The sequence below is a fragment of the Acanthisitta chloris genome, unplaced genomic scaffold (assembly GCF_000695815.1).
Source record: "Acanthisitta chloris isolate BGI_N310 unplaced genomic scaffold, ASM69581v1 scaffold20304, whole genome shotgun sequence".
NCBI lineage: Eukaryota > Metazoa > Chordata > Aves > Passeriformes > Acanthisittidae > Acanthisitta > Acanthisitta chloris.
Window position 1 is genome coordinate 7,239 of NW_008667929.1, and position 11,368 is coordinate 18,606.

The 11,368-nt window shown below is 48.8% G+C and overlaps 1 protein-coding gene across 1 annotated transcript in view; it reads left to right on the top strand.

Annotated features, from left to right (window-relative positions):
* Positions 1 to 4,408: 4,408 nt before the first annotated feature.
* The window catches only part of PHACTR4 (phosphatase and actin regulator 4), a gene marked incomplete at its 3' end in the record, with an annotated part of 22,357 nt that continues 15,397 nt past the window's right edge, over positions 4,409 to 11,368 (top strand). Inside the window, 1 exon segment of the mRNA XM_009072715.1 lies at positions 4,409 to 4,445. Coding sequence (XP_009070963.1) covers positions 4,409 to 4,445 — 37 coding nt within the window.

Consider the following 11,368-nt stretch of genomic DNA (forward strand, 5'->3'; position numbering starts at 1 on the left):
TTCAGCACAGCCCAAAAACTGTGATTTCTCTAGTCAGTCAGAGCTGTTACACAGATAGAATATTTTCTTTCTTGTATTCTTGTTCTGCCAAAGCTGAACAATAGAAATTGTGGTGAAACCAAGTTGATTAGAGGGATGGAGCAGCTCTGCTATGAGGAGAGGCTGAGAGAATTGGGATTGTTCAGCTTTGGGGTGACCTAGTTGTGGCCTTCCAGTGCCTGAGGGGAACCTGCAGGAAAGATGGGGAGAGACTATTTACAGGGACATGGAGTGACAGGACACAGGGAATGGCTTCCCACTGACAGAGGGAGGGTTAGATGGGATATTAGGGGTAAATTCTTCCCTGGGAGGGTGGTGAACAATTGGCACAGGTTGCCCAGAGAAGCTGTGGCTGCTCCATCCCTGGAAGTGTTCCAGGTCAGGTTGGATGGGACTTGAAGCAACCTGGGCTAGTGGAAGGTATCCCTGTCCATGGCAGGGGGTGGAACTGGGTGATCTTTAAGGTTCCTTCCAACTCAACCATTCCATGATTCTGTAGAACACATCCAGAGTCTGTGGTGCCACTTTTCCCCTCCCTCCCAGCCCTCCTGGCGAGGCGATCCCTGCAGGAGTGTTTCAGGTGGGTGCAAGGAAAGAGCCTTCACCATCCTGTAGCTCCTGCTGATTGTTCCTTGATGGGCTTTGAAGGAAAACGCCCAGTATCACTGGTTTTAAATAGCCTGCTCCAGTGTGCAGGGATGGGATAATGCCAGAGTCCTTTTAATGTTCCTGTGGCTGAATCATGAACACAAAGGTCTGAGTCACCACGGGTGAATGTGGCGATTCACGTCGGTGTGAACCGAGATGGGAACAACACCGGCTGCGTGAGAGCAGCCAGTATTTGGGCTCATTATGGGTTTCATTAGATTTTTCAAGTGAAACAATCCAGAAGAGTTCCTTTTACAATGTATATAAACAGATTATGAGCCTGGGAATGCCAGGCTTTAATGGGATGCTGGGCTGGATGGAGAGGAAATGAAACCTGAGAGGGAGGCAATGTGCCCCAAGGTTTGGGCGTTTACTGCCCTTCTCCGAGGGTTTTGTTTTAGCCATCTGACTCTCCTGAAATCCCATAAAATCCTCGCATAACTGGGGTTTCTTGCTTGTTGTGTTTTAGAAGAAAATGTTGAAGGGACTCTCAGCTGTTTCCCTTTTTTTTTTGGCTTTCCTTTAGGAAGCTCTTTGCTGTTCCAAGCTTTTCCTCTTAGAAGGGTCTTCAGCTGTCCCTGAGGAGTCAGAGATGTGCTCTGGTTTCTTCTGGTTGCTGTGCAGCTAAGTCATATAGCCCTTGGTCGTTGTTGTGGGAATTTGGGATATTTATTACTCCTCCTTGCTTGAAATGTGGGTTTCCTTTCTTCTGGAAGTCCAGTTGGCTGGGGGCAGGTTGCTTTGTCCTGTGTTTTTCCCCAGCAGTGAACCAAAGGGTTACTTAGGAGCACAAAGGTAGAGCTGCTCTCACTCTCTGACCTCAGGCTAGAGCTGGGATAGGAACATTTTTGGCATTGTATCTGCTGGGACAGAATTTGCACCTTTCCTTCCAGTGAAGGGACTTAAGGATGGACTGGCAGGTTTTTCTGGCCAGGAGTTCACCTTGAAAGTAATGATGTTGGTGTTACTTGTGTATTTCTGCTGTTTTGTGCACTTTGTCAGCTCTTTTCTAGTGGGGTTTTGTTCTTTCTCCCCCAAAGAGGAGGGAATTGTGGCTGATACTCCTAAAGGATGTTTAAATCCAGAGCCAGATGTAATTTGAAATGCAGATTTGTATCTCTTTGCTCACCACAGCCCTGAGTTTGAGGAGGAAATATTAAGGTTTCTGGCACATCCTTTGCCAAATAATCTTGTTATTCTCTTTGTGCTGGTCCTTAAGGCCTGAGGAAGGATACAGAAATGTGGAAGGGCTTTATTTCACAGCCTGGTGAGTAGCTGTGCAGTGCCAGTGAGTAACTGCTGTGCATCTCTTGGACTGCAGCCAGTGTCAATTTAAATGCATTCGTTTAAATCTCTTTTATTGAAATTTAAGCTAACGTTTCATGTTTTACTGATGTGGAAATACAGGGTCAGGGACATGATTGTGCTGCTGTGCCTTAACAGCTTAGCACGTGTTGTCTGTCCTGCAGCAGAGCTTTGTGCACTCTGAATTCACAGCAAATGCCTTATAAAATGCAATGGCTTTAATTCCTTGGAAGCCAGGCAGGGCTGGATGCAGCGTTCTGTAGCATTCCCAGATGCAGGGATGGTTTTCCCAGACCTCCTTTCAAGCTGGACCCCTGATTTACAGACTTGGAGAAATCTTCCTGCCTCTATCTCTGACCTCTGTGGGTCTCTGCCAGATGGCAGCGAATTTAAATGGCTTTAAAATAGCTTTTTCTTCGTTGCAAAGCAAAAAGCCTTCAATGAGGTGGAGCATTCCTGGGAATTGGGATGTTCATTGCCCATAGTGAAAGTCAGAAGTGCTTGGAAGCCTGGCTGTGGCTGACTGGCAGAACCACAGGCTCCTGAGATGTCCAGGGTGGGAGGTGGAGAGGAGCAACACTTCCAGGAACGTCCGTGTGCCCTGTGTGAGGGAGGACAGTGCTATTTGCTCCTCCACCTCCACAAGAATGCTGATCCCTTTCTCCTCTTCCTGCTGTCCATGGCATGGTGGTCACCAGGGCGTGAGGACAGGCAGGTTGGAGAAGGTGCACAGGTGTCTTCCTTCCTCCTGTGTATTTAGGGCTCTGCTTTGGAAGAGAAATAGGTTTCCAAGTTGCCTGATGACACGTGTAGTGTGTTAGTGAGGAAACCAGGAGCACCAACATCTTCCTGGGGTGTTTGTGGCTCAGGTAAAGTGTTCTTAGACTTCAAAATTACTCCTTTACCTTCTCTGGGGTGTGCTGACTGCAGCTCTGCCTCCCCCCAGGCTGTGGGGCTGGGAATGCTGACCCCTCTGTGTTCATCTGCTCTGGGCAATGTGCAGCATCGATTGTTCCCAGCTGCACCAGCCCCAATCCACAATCTTGGATCTTGCTGCTTCCCAGAATAGAAGATTTTCCTATTGGCATCGCTGCCTGCGTAGTGTTCAGTGATACTGAAGTGCCACAGCTGCTGGCACGACAAGGACAGGGACATCAAGGCAGCAAATGCTGCTGATACAGGTTAAAACTGCTTTTTCTTACAGTGGGAAAGAGCCAACCTAGATGTGTCACATGGGGTCAAGTTCCTGATTTGAATCCCTTTTTTTTTTGTGTGCTGCAGCAAATTCCTTTATGTTTTTGAAAACTCCTTTTCCTTTTCCCCTGAGTTAAGATTAAGCTTCTGGATGTTTAAAGGTTTTTCTGCTCCTCCATGGTGTGGTGTACAGGGGAAATGAGCTGTAAGTTCACAACAAGTCCTAACATAGATTGTAATGACAAATCAAAAAATCCCAAGTGATTTAAACTTGGACAGATTTAAACTCTGCAGATCTTTGTGATGCAGATGTCGAGGGGAATGTTTGTTACCTTAGCTGTGACACACGAATAGAAACTAAACTCTTGTTTTCCCCATTAAATTTGAATTTTCCTTTGCTAGATTTCAGGTAGAGGAGAAGACACTCTCCCTGCTTCCTGGTAACTTCAGTGGAGAGAGGAATGGCTATGAAACTGTAGTTTTATTATACATCTATCTAGATGCAGATCAGCTCGGGCACTGCTTGAAATTCCCTTTGCTCTGGGGTAGTGCAGCTCCCACAGCACTTAGAGCATCGACTTTCATCCCGATCCAGTTGGGCTGAGTTTAGCCTCAGGTAGGCTGTTCCCTCCTTGATTCCATCCCTGTGCTGTCCTGCATGGGTTTTCCAAGCTGATCCCTGAGCAAATGTCCTGGTTTTAGCCAGGATGGGGCTAACACTGCACTACACTAGCTACTGAGAAAATTAACCCCATCCTGGCTAAAACCAGGACATTAAAACACTCCACTCTCCCTCTCTCCTCGCTCCCAGCTTTTCTCCTTCCTTACTAAACCCGACTCGAGGAAGGAGCGAGGGGTGTTGATGATTTGGATTATGCAGCTAAGTGGCTGGAGCGTGGCTGGCTGTCTCCTCCCCTTCCTGAGCTTCGGCCCTAGCCAGCTCTGCTCTGGAATGACAGGCATTCAGTGAAGGGAGCTGGCACGGGCGCCTATTTCTGAGCACCAAGTGCTCTGCCATGGGGTTCGAGGAGAGCAGGACCTGTGCTGGACCATCAGACACCAGAGCTGCAGACTGAGAGCTTGGAGACACCTCCTCGCTGGGCTCCTTCCCACTCCCAAGTGTGGATTTATCATTTGAAAGGATTCAAGTGCTCTCAGGGTAGAGTTTTTCTTCTCTTCCCCCTCCTGCTTCTTCCCGGAGAGCTGCTCAGAACAGAATCCCATGGGGCAGCCACACTTCTCCAGACCGGTAAATCCAGCTGGATTCGGTGAGTAAAGGAGGGCAGCGGAGACAGAGGGAGGCAGGGCAGGATTGCAGGTGAAACGGAGGAGTTGGGAGGAGAGGAATGTGGGGCTTGTGTAACCTGCGCCTGGCTGGGGCAGAAACCAGAGGAATAACTTCATTTCCTTCCTTTCTCTTACTCATGTCACTTGCAGTCGCTGTGCAACTTGGTCTCTGAGTTTCAGCCAGGCTCCCAGCTGCTGTTTTTAGGGATAGCCTGTGTCTGGCAGGGATTCAGGAATATACCTTTGCAAAGCACTCAGACAGCAGTAAAATTCACCTGCGTGTGGGGCAGGAGCCAACCTTGAGAGTCAGCCTGGACCAAAGCCACCCAGAATTGCCTCCTGTGTCACGTCAGCCAGTTTTGGGGCAGCTCTAGAAGTTCTGGGGGGAGAAGGGGGTTGGCAGTCATCTCCCTGCTTGTTTCTCCTGTCCACCCCGAGGTATCTCAGTAACAGACAGGCTGGAGCAAACAACAGTGCTAAGCCCTGGAAGCAGCTCCACTGCCCAAGAGCTGCGTGTGGGTCAGTGTTATCCCAGGTCTGTGTCGTGGGTGCTGTTCCCAGCACTGGGACTGAGAGGCACTGCCTGTGAGGAGACTTTGCACATCCTGTTGTTCACTTTTCTCATTCCCACTTGCTGTCACCTGGCTGGGATGAGTTTTCCTCCCTCTCACCTCTAACACGGGATGATCTGAATTTTGCAGAAACACTTGACATTGGCACATTCAGGGATCCCTTACATACAGGTTAGTTTTTCCAGTCTTTTTCAATTCTATAACTCTGAACCAAGTGTTTTCAGGTCTGACTAAACCACAGAAACACTTGACATTGGCACACTCAGGGCTCCCTCACATACAGGTTAGTTTTTCCAGTCTTTCAGTTCTGTAACTCTGAACCTACCAAGTGTTTTCAGGTCTGACTAAACCAGTGATTCTTTTCTCCACCCTCAGTTCACTTGTTCAAGAGCTGCTAAAAATAAGTGATAGAGTAGAAGGGGAAAGTACAACTTCAGTTGTCTTCGTGCTGTCAGTGGAGATTAGCAGCATCTTCTCCTTGGATTTATGCAGTGTTACCAGCCAACCTAGTCAGTCTTGGCCTCTTTCTCTCCCCAAACCCCAGAAACAGTGGTAATTTCCAGGGCAATGGGTTTGCTTGGTGTAATGACACTGTCCTTGGCTGGAGACCTGCAGACCTGGTGTGTCCCCAACTGGTCATTTGCTCTCTGAAGTATTTTTTTTCATGGCACAGCTCACATAGTTCCTACTGATGAAGTGGTGAATGTGAAGAGATGGTTCTTGCATTAACTCTGGCAGGATGCTGTTAAAAAAAAAAAGTCTTGAGAAGGTTGTGGTGATTAGAAACATACAAAACAGGAGGAAGGTGAGGGCTGGGACTATTTGGGGCTGTTTTGTGGCCACAACTTTTCATTGCTTTAAGGTCAGGATTCACCTCTTCCCTGGACCACTCAGGAAACACAAATCAAGTTTTTAAACCTGTTACAGGAAGCTTAGAAACATTTACCCAAAGTGCTTTCTGGATACTTTAACCTAAACAGCATTTCCCTCAAAAGAGCCTTTGTTTGCTTTTTAAGTTGTAGCTGTTTGCTTGGAAGTTCTGGGGATTCTTAACTGCTCTGCTGGGCACAGCAGAGCCCAAAGAAAAGGAGGGAGTTGGGGTGTTATGGCAGTGCCTTGGGGCTGCCATGGCCCTGCTCTAGCCTTAGGTCCTGGTGTACTGCAGGTACCTAAGGGGTGTAATGAGCAGCAACATTCCCAGCAAAGCTTCCTGATGCACCTCCTGGGCTTGTGTGATAGCACAACTTGAGGGAGGTGTGTTCCTCAGGGAAATAAAGGTGGTTAAGCAGAGTTGATGTGCTTGAAGTGCCTCATTTGCCTGAGTGCTTTAGCTCTCAGCAAAGAGTTTGCACTGGCTCTGCTGCTGCTTGGGCTCACTGCTGGCCTGGGTGTGAGCCTGGAGGCAAGAAGGTGAGACAGAAGTGTCCAGCGAGATCCTTAGGAACAGAAACTCCTGGGATTTGTGCAAATCCTGCAGGAACTCCTCTGAGAAGAGGTGGATCAGGTTCTGGGTGAGCTATGGTTTGTAGATGGAAGGAACTGGCCCAAACTCATGATTTACACACTGTGCAGGTCTTGGTTACACATAGCAAAATGTGGATGTTTTCTCATAAGGTTGTCTCTTAATGAAGGTAGAATTTACCAGATCCTACATCCTGGAAAAGGACTGTTGCAAAGAGTGTGTTGCAGTGCAGGCAGGGTGATTCCCATCTTCTGCTGGAGTTAGACTGCTCCAGCAGCCTTGGGATGTCTGCAGAGATCCTTCAGGGAGAAAAGCAGCTTGTTCTCGGTCTCTCCCTCACAGCTCCATTCTGCAGTCCTGTCCTGGGGCTCACTGACCCTTCATCCTTAAGGGATTGCCCCATTTTCCTCATGAACACTGGGAATCAGCTCACTGACCCTTCATCCTTAAAGGATTGCTCCATTTTCCTCATGAACACTGGGAATCAGTAGTTTCCCTCCCAGGCATACACGTATGAGTTGTCAGCATTTGGGATGCAATTCTTTGAGTTCAGCCTTGTTTTGTCAGGGTCTCTAACTCAGATCTTGAAGTGATTTTTAGCTTTTGTTAGTGGTGTGCCAGTTCAAAACAAAACACGACTTCTCCGTGGCCAGGCTGGCTTTGAATTCAGGCCACACACCAACAAAACAGAAGAAAAACTCACCAGCATTAATTCTCCTGTGTCCTGCACTAGATCCAGCTTGGGTTTAATTCCTTTTAACGCTCTGCATAGAGGTGCCACTATTTGATACAACTGTATAATTCCTTTTAATGCTCTGCGTAGAGGTGCCACTATTTGATACAACTGTCACAGGTATCTTCCACATGAGGGATGATCCTTAATGAAAGAAATGCATTTTGGTTATTCCAGTTGGTCCCTGAAGTCCTGCTGTGCCTCTTTCCAGGCTGGCAGCACTTTGCTCTACCAAAGGGTGTTTTGGGCCTTGATTCCTGAGGATGGGGATTAACTCTCTTTGCTCACATGGTGGCTTTTCCTCCCTGGACCATGGTGTGGCCATTAAACCTTTGCATTTAGAGGTGGGAATTCCTGAGTGTCAGCTGGAGAATCACGGAATCATAGAATCAATCAGGTTGGAAAAGACCTCGAAGATCATCAAGTCCAGCCCTACCATGGTTACTAGACCATGGCACTAAGTGCCCCATCCAGTATCACCTTGAAAACCTCCAGAGATGGTGAATCCACCATCTCCCTGGGCAGCACATTCCAATGCCTGAGCACTCTCTCCCTAAAAAATCTCTTCCTAATATCTAACCTAAACCTCCCCTGGCAGAGCTTGAGTCTGTGCCCTCTTGTCCTCCTGCTGGTTGCCTGGGAGAAGAGACCAACCCCTGCTTCCTACTGTGCTGTCCTGTGTGCATGGCCATGGTGTGACCATGTGTGGTCCTGGCTGTGCTGGTTTGACCCACTGAGAGCAGTGGTGGAAGTGAAAGCTTCCCCCTGTTTAATGGGAATGACAGCCCCAAGCCTGACAGGAGCTTTGGGAGGTGACACATCCACACCACAGGCCCTCACTGATGGCCAACTGTGAGTCTCCAGCTCCTGGGAGAGCAACCATGACTGGGGTAGCTCAACACCACAAGGTACAGTGGGAGAAGAGCTTTTTTTCCACCTGGAATTTAACTGCAGGTCTTGAGTATAAATGTGTCTGCAGGGGAGGGCTGGAAGGACCAGGTGGCCAAGCATAGCGATGGGGAATTGCATCCTGAGCTGCTTGGCACTGCTGGAGCTTCCTGCCTGCTTGTGTGTCCAGGCTGTGCCAATCTTGTGACGTTTCCCTAGGCTATTTCAGTCTAAACATTTTGAGTTAACACAAATCTGCTGTTTAAACAGCTCAAACTCACCTGCTTGTTTTGATGGAATGGGATCAGGATAGCTTAAGTGTTTGGGAGAGAGAATCTGAGATGGCAGGAGGCTCTGGTTGGGAAGCATCTGGGGCATCACTCCATCCCCAGACCAGCTGGATCCTGGGCTCTGGGTGCTCCAGGCCATCTCCTGCAGGAGCAGCACCCACACTTGCCTGGGACAATGTCCTGAAGTTGCAGCAAATGTTTTATTCCAGATTTTTCTCAACCAGGGCTCTGCTGGGAGATGAAGCACAGTGTGCTAGTGTCCGGGTGGGCTCTGTGGGGCTCTCCCTGCTTTGGGGTTGCTTTTTCAGTGTGTACTACTACTACTACCACCTCCAGAAGGGCTAAACAAGGTGGTGCTTTGGCATTGGGGCACCTTAGGGACCTGCTTATTGGGAAGCTCTTGACCTTCTAATGAGGACACTGCTGGTTTCACGCAGGCTTGCATGACCTCATTTAACCTTTTCCATGTATTTCAAACAGGTTTTCCAGCCTGGCACCACGGGGAAGGTGAGGCTGGTCTCTTGGACACAGACTTGCCATGCAGGTGAACAGCCTTGGTGCTGAGCAAGGGCTGGGCTGGATGAGGGCATCAACTTTCCTGATGCTTCTTACCCTTCCTTCAAAGGCTGATTCCCCTTTTGTTGCCCTGTTTCTTTCCCCCAGCACTGCTGTGGTTCCTTCCTGTGTTCCCAAGGCATGACTTGGATAAGGAGAGGTTTCCCCCTGGCATTGCAAAGCAGCTTAAGGACCCTCCTGTTACCCTGTAGAGCAGAGCAGGATGAGGCACAGGGACTGCACCTTGCTAAGTTGCCTTCAGAGTGAAGAAATGTCCTCCCTGCACAATTTCATGGAGATTTGAGGTGGAAATGGGCTGTGAATGGAAGGGAAGGTCCTTCTGGAGGGAGTGTGAACAGTGTCTAAGGTGAACAATCCCTGAACAATGAGGTTATTTGAATCCAGCTCAGTAAATCTCACCCACAGCTGCAGATCCACCCCTCATTAGCAGTCAGTGTAAGTCATCATTGCATCACGACACAGGCATTAAATGTCGTGTGGTAATGAGAGATGGGAAAAGGAAGAGTGGTGGGGAAGGGCAGGACATGCTCTCCTGGAGCAGCACAACTGGACAGAACATATCCCAGTGGCCTGGAATGGTCTTGGGATGTTCATGTGTGTTGAGTTTTGCTCTACACAGAACAAAAGGTTCGTGGAAATGGTTTGGACTGTGCTCTGAAGGGGTCTGTGGTGTGGCTGTCCCCCCACTCCTGCCTGCAAGGTTTTAGGCATGGAACTGATTAGAAACCAACAAACTCAAGAGCTTTAGTATTAATAGTCTTGTCATAGTCTTAAGCTGCAGCAGGGGAAGTTCAGGTTGGACATTAGGAAGAATCTCTTCACAGAAAAGATGATCAGACACTGGAATGTGCTGCCCAGGGAGGTGGTGGAGTCACCATCCCTGGAGGTGTTTAAGGCAAGACTAGACGTGGTGGCACTTAATGCTCTGGTCTCGTTGACATAGTGGTGTCAAGTCATAGGTTGGACTGGATGTGATCTCAGAGGCCTTTTCTAACCTTAATAATTCTGTGATTCTATTTTTGTGTTGGTCATCACCTGCCAGGCAGCAGGAGCCTGTGAGCAGTTGCAGCACTGCTGAGGGAGCAGTGAGGCAGAGTGATTTGCTGTCGGAGTGGATGTCGTTGTGAAACGTCCTGTGCTCACCTGCCTGATTGCTGTTCTGGCAGTCCAGGCACAGTGTGAAACTCCACCCTGGGATGGTATTTGCTTTGACAGCCAGACCTGGGCTGCAGGAGCTGCTGGAAGAGGTTCTGCCTGCAGTAAAATGGCATGTGGGCTCTCCCCCACTCTCCCTGCTTGGAGCTGCTTTGGGGGTATCATGTGTCTCCTGCAGTTTTGGCTCATCCTTTCATGTTCACTGCTCCTCCCTGGCTGCTCAGAGGGGTCTGTAGAGGGGGAATGCTTGTCCTTCTCCCTCTAATTGGAAATGGAGACATCCCAGCATGCTAAGGGCTCTTCATTAATCCCTAGACCTGATGGTTGGGTTTTCTTTTAATAACTTCCTTTGCTTAGTGCAGCCCTCTGACACCTTGGGCACAGGCAGCACATATGTGACATTCCTCAGGGCAGTTTAGGGAAGGGATAGATAGGAAGCCAGCACGGTGTGACTGCCTTCAGCTCTGTTCTCCTTGGAAAGGTGGAGGAAGGTGGAGGAAATGCCTTTGCATGGCACTTGGGATCCAAATTCAGTCCACAGCCTGTGCCTGGCAGGCGCTCGTGCCTGCCTGGTGGACTTTGGGAACGCTCTGTTGAGCACAGTGAATACTGCTTTATAAACTGCATGTGCCACTCCAGGGTTAATGCTCTGGGCTCTGAAGAAAGTGCCTCTAAACATCCAGACAATTCCTCTTGGTTTTCTGGGAGCTTGAAATGCCCTTTCCCCCCCCAAACTTTCCTGCATCCCGACAGAAAATCAGATCAGTGCTGACATCTTCTAAGTTATTTTCCACCCAGTTTCTCTCCTGTTGTGAAGACAGGGTTGTTGTTTTTATGTAAGGTGCTGAGTTGATCTTGATTTTTCAGTAGATGTTGGCTGGCATCAGCTCTTGACTGGTTCAGAGTGAGGGACTTTTTTCATGGGGCTGATATAAACCAAAATACAACCAACAACCAAATAGAGAACACATCAACCCTCACTGTATGTACTCTGGAGTCCAGGAGTGAGAGGAGAAACCGGTACAGAGCTGGAAGAGTCAGGAGTTTGGGGTGAAGTCTGCAATGGTCACAGCTTTGAAAAGGGATTTTTTCCCAGCTGGGTTAGCACAGTGGCACTTCCGTGGCACTTCCTTGCCACTCCTGCTTCTAACCCAGATCACTGGGCTGGCTTTCCTCTTCCTCAGCCACTTGACTAAAAGCTGCACTTCACATGTGGTCT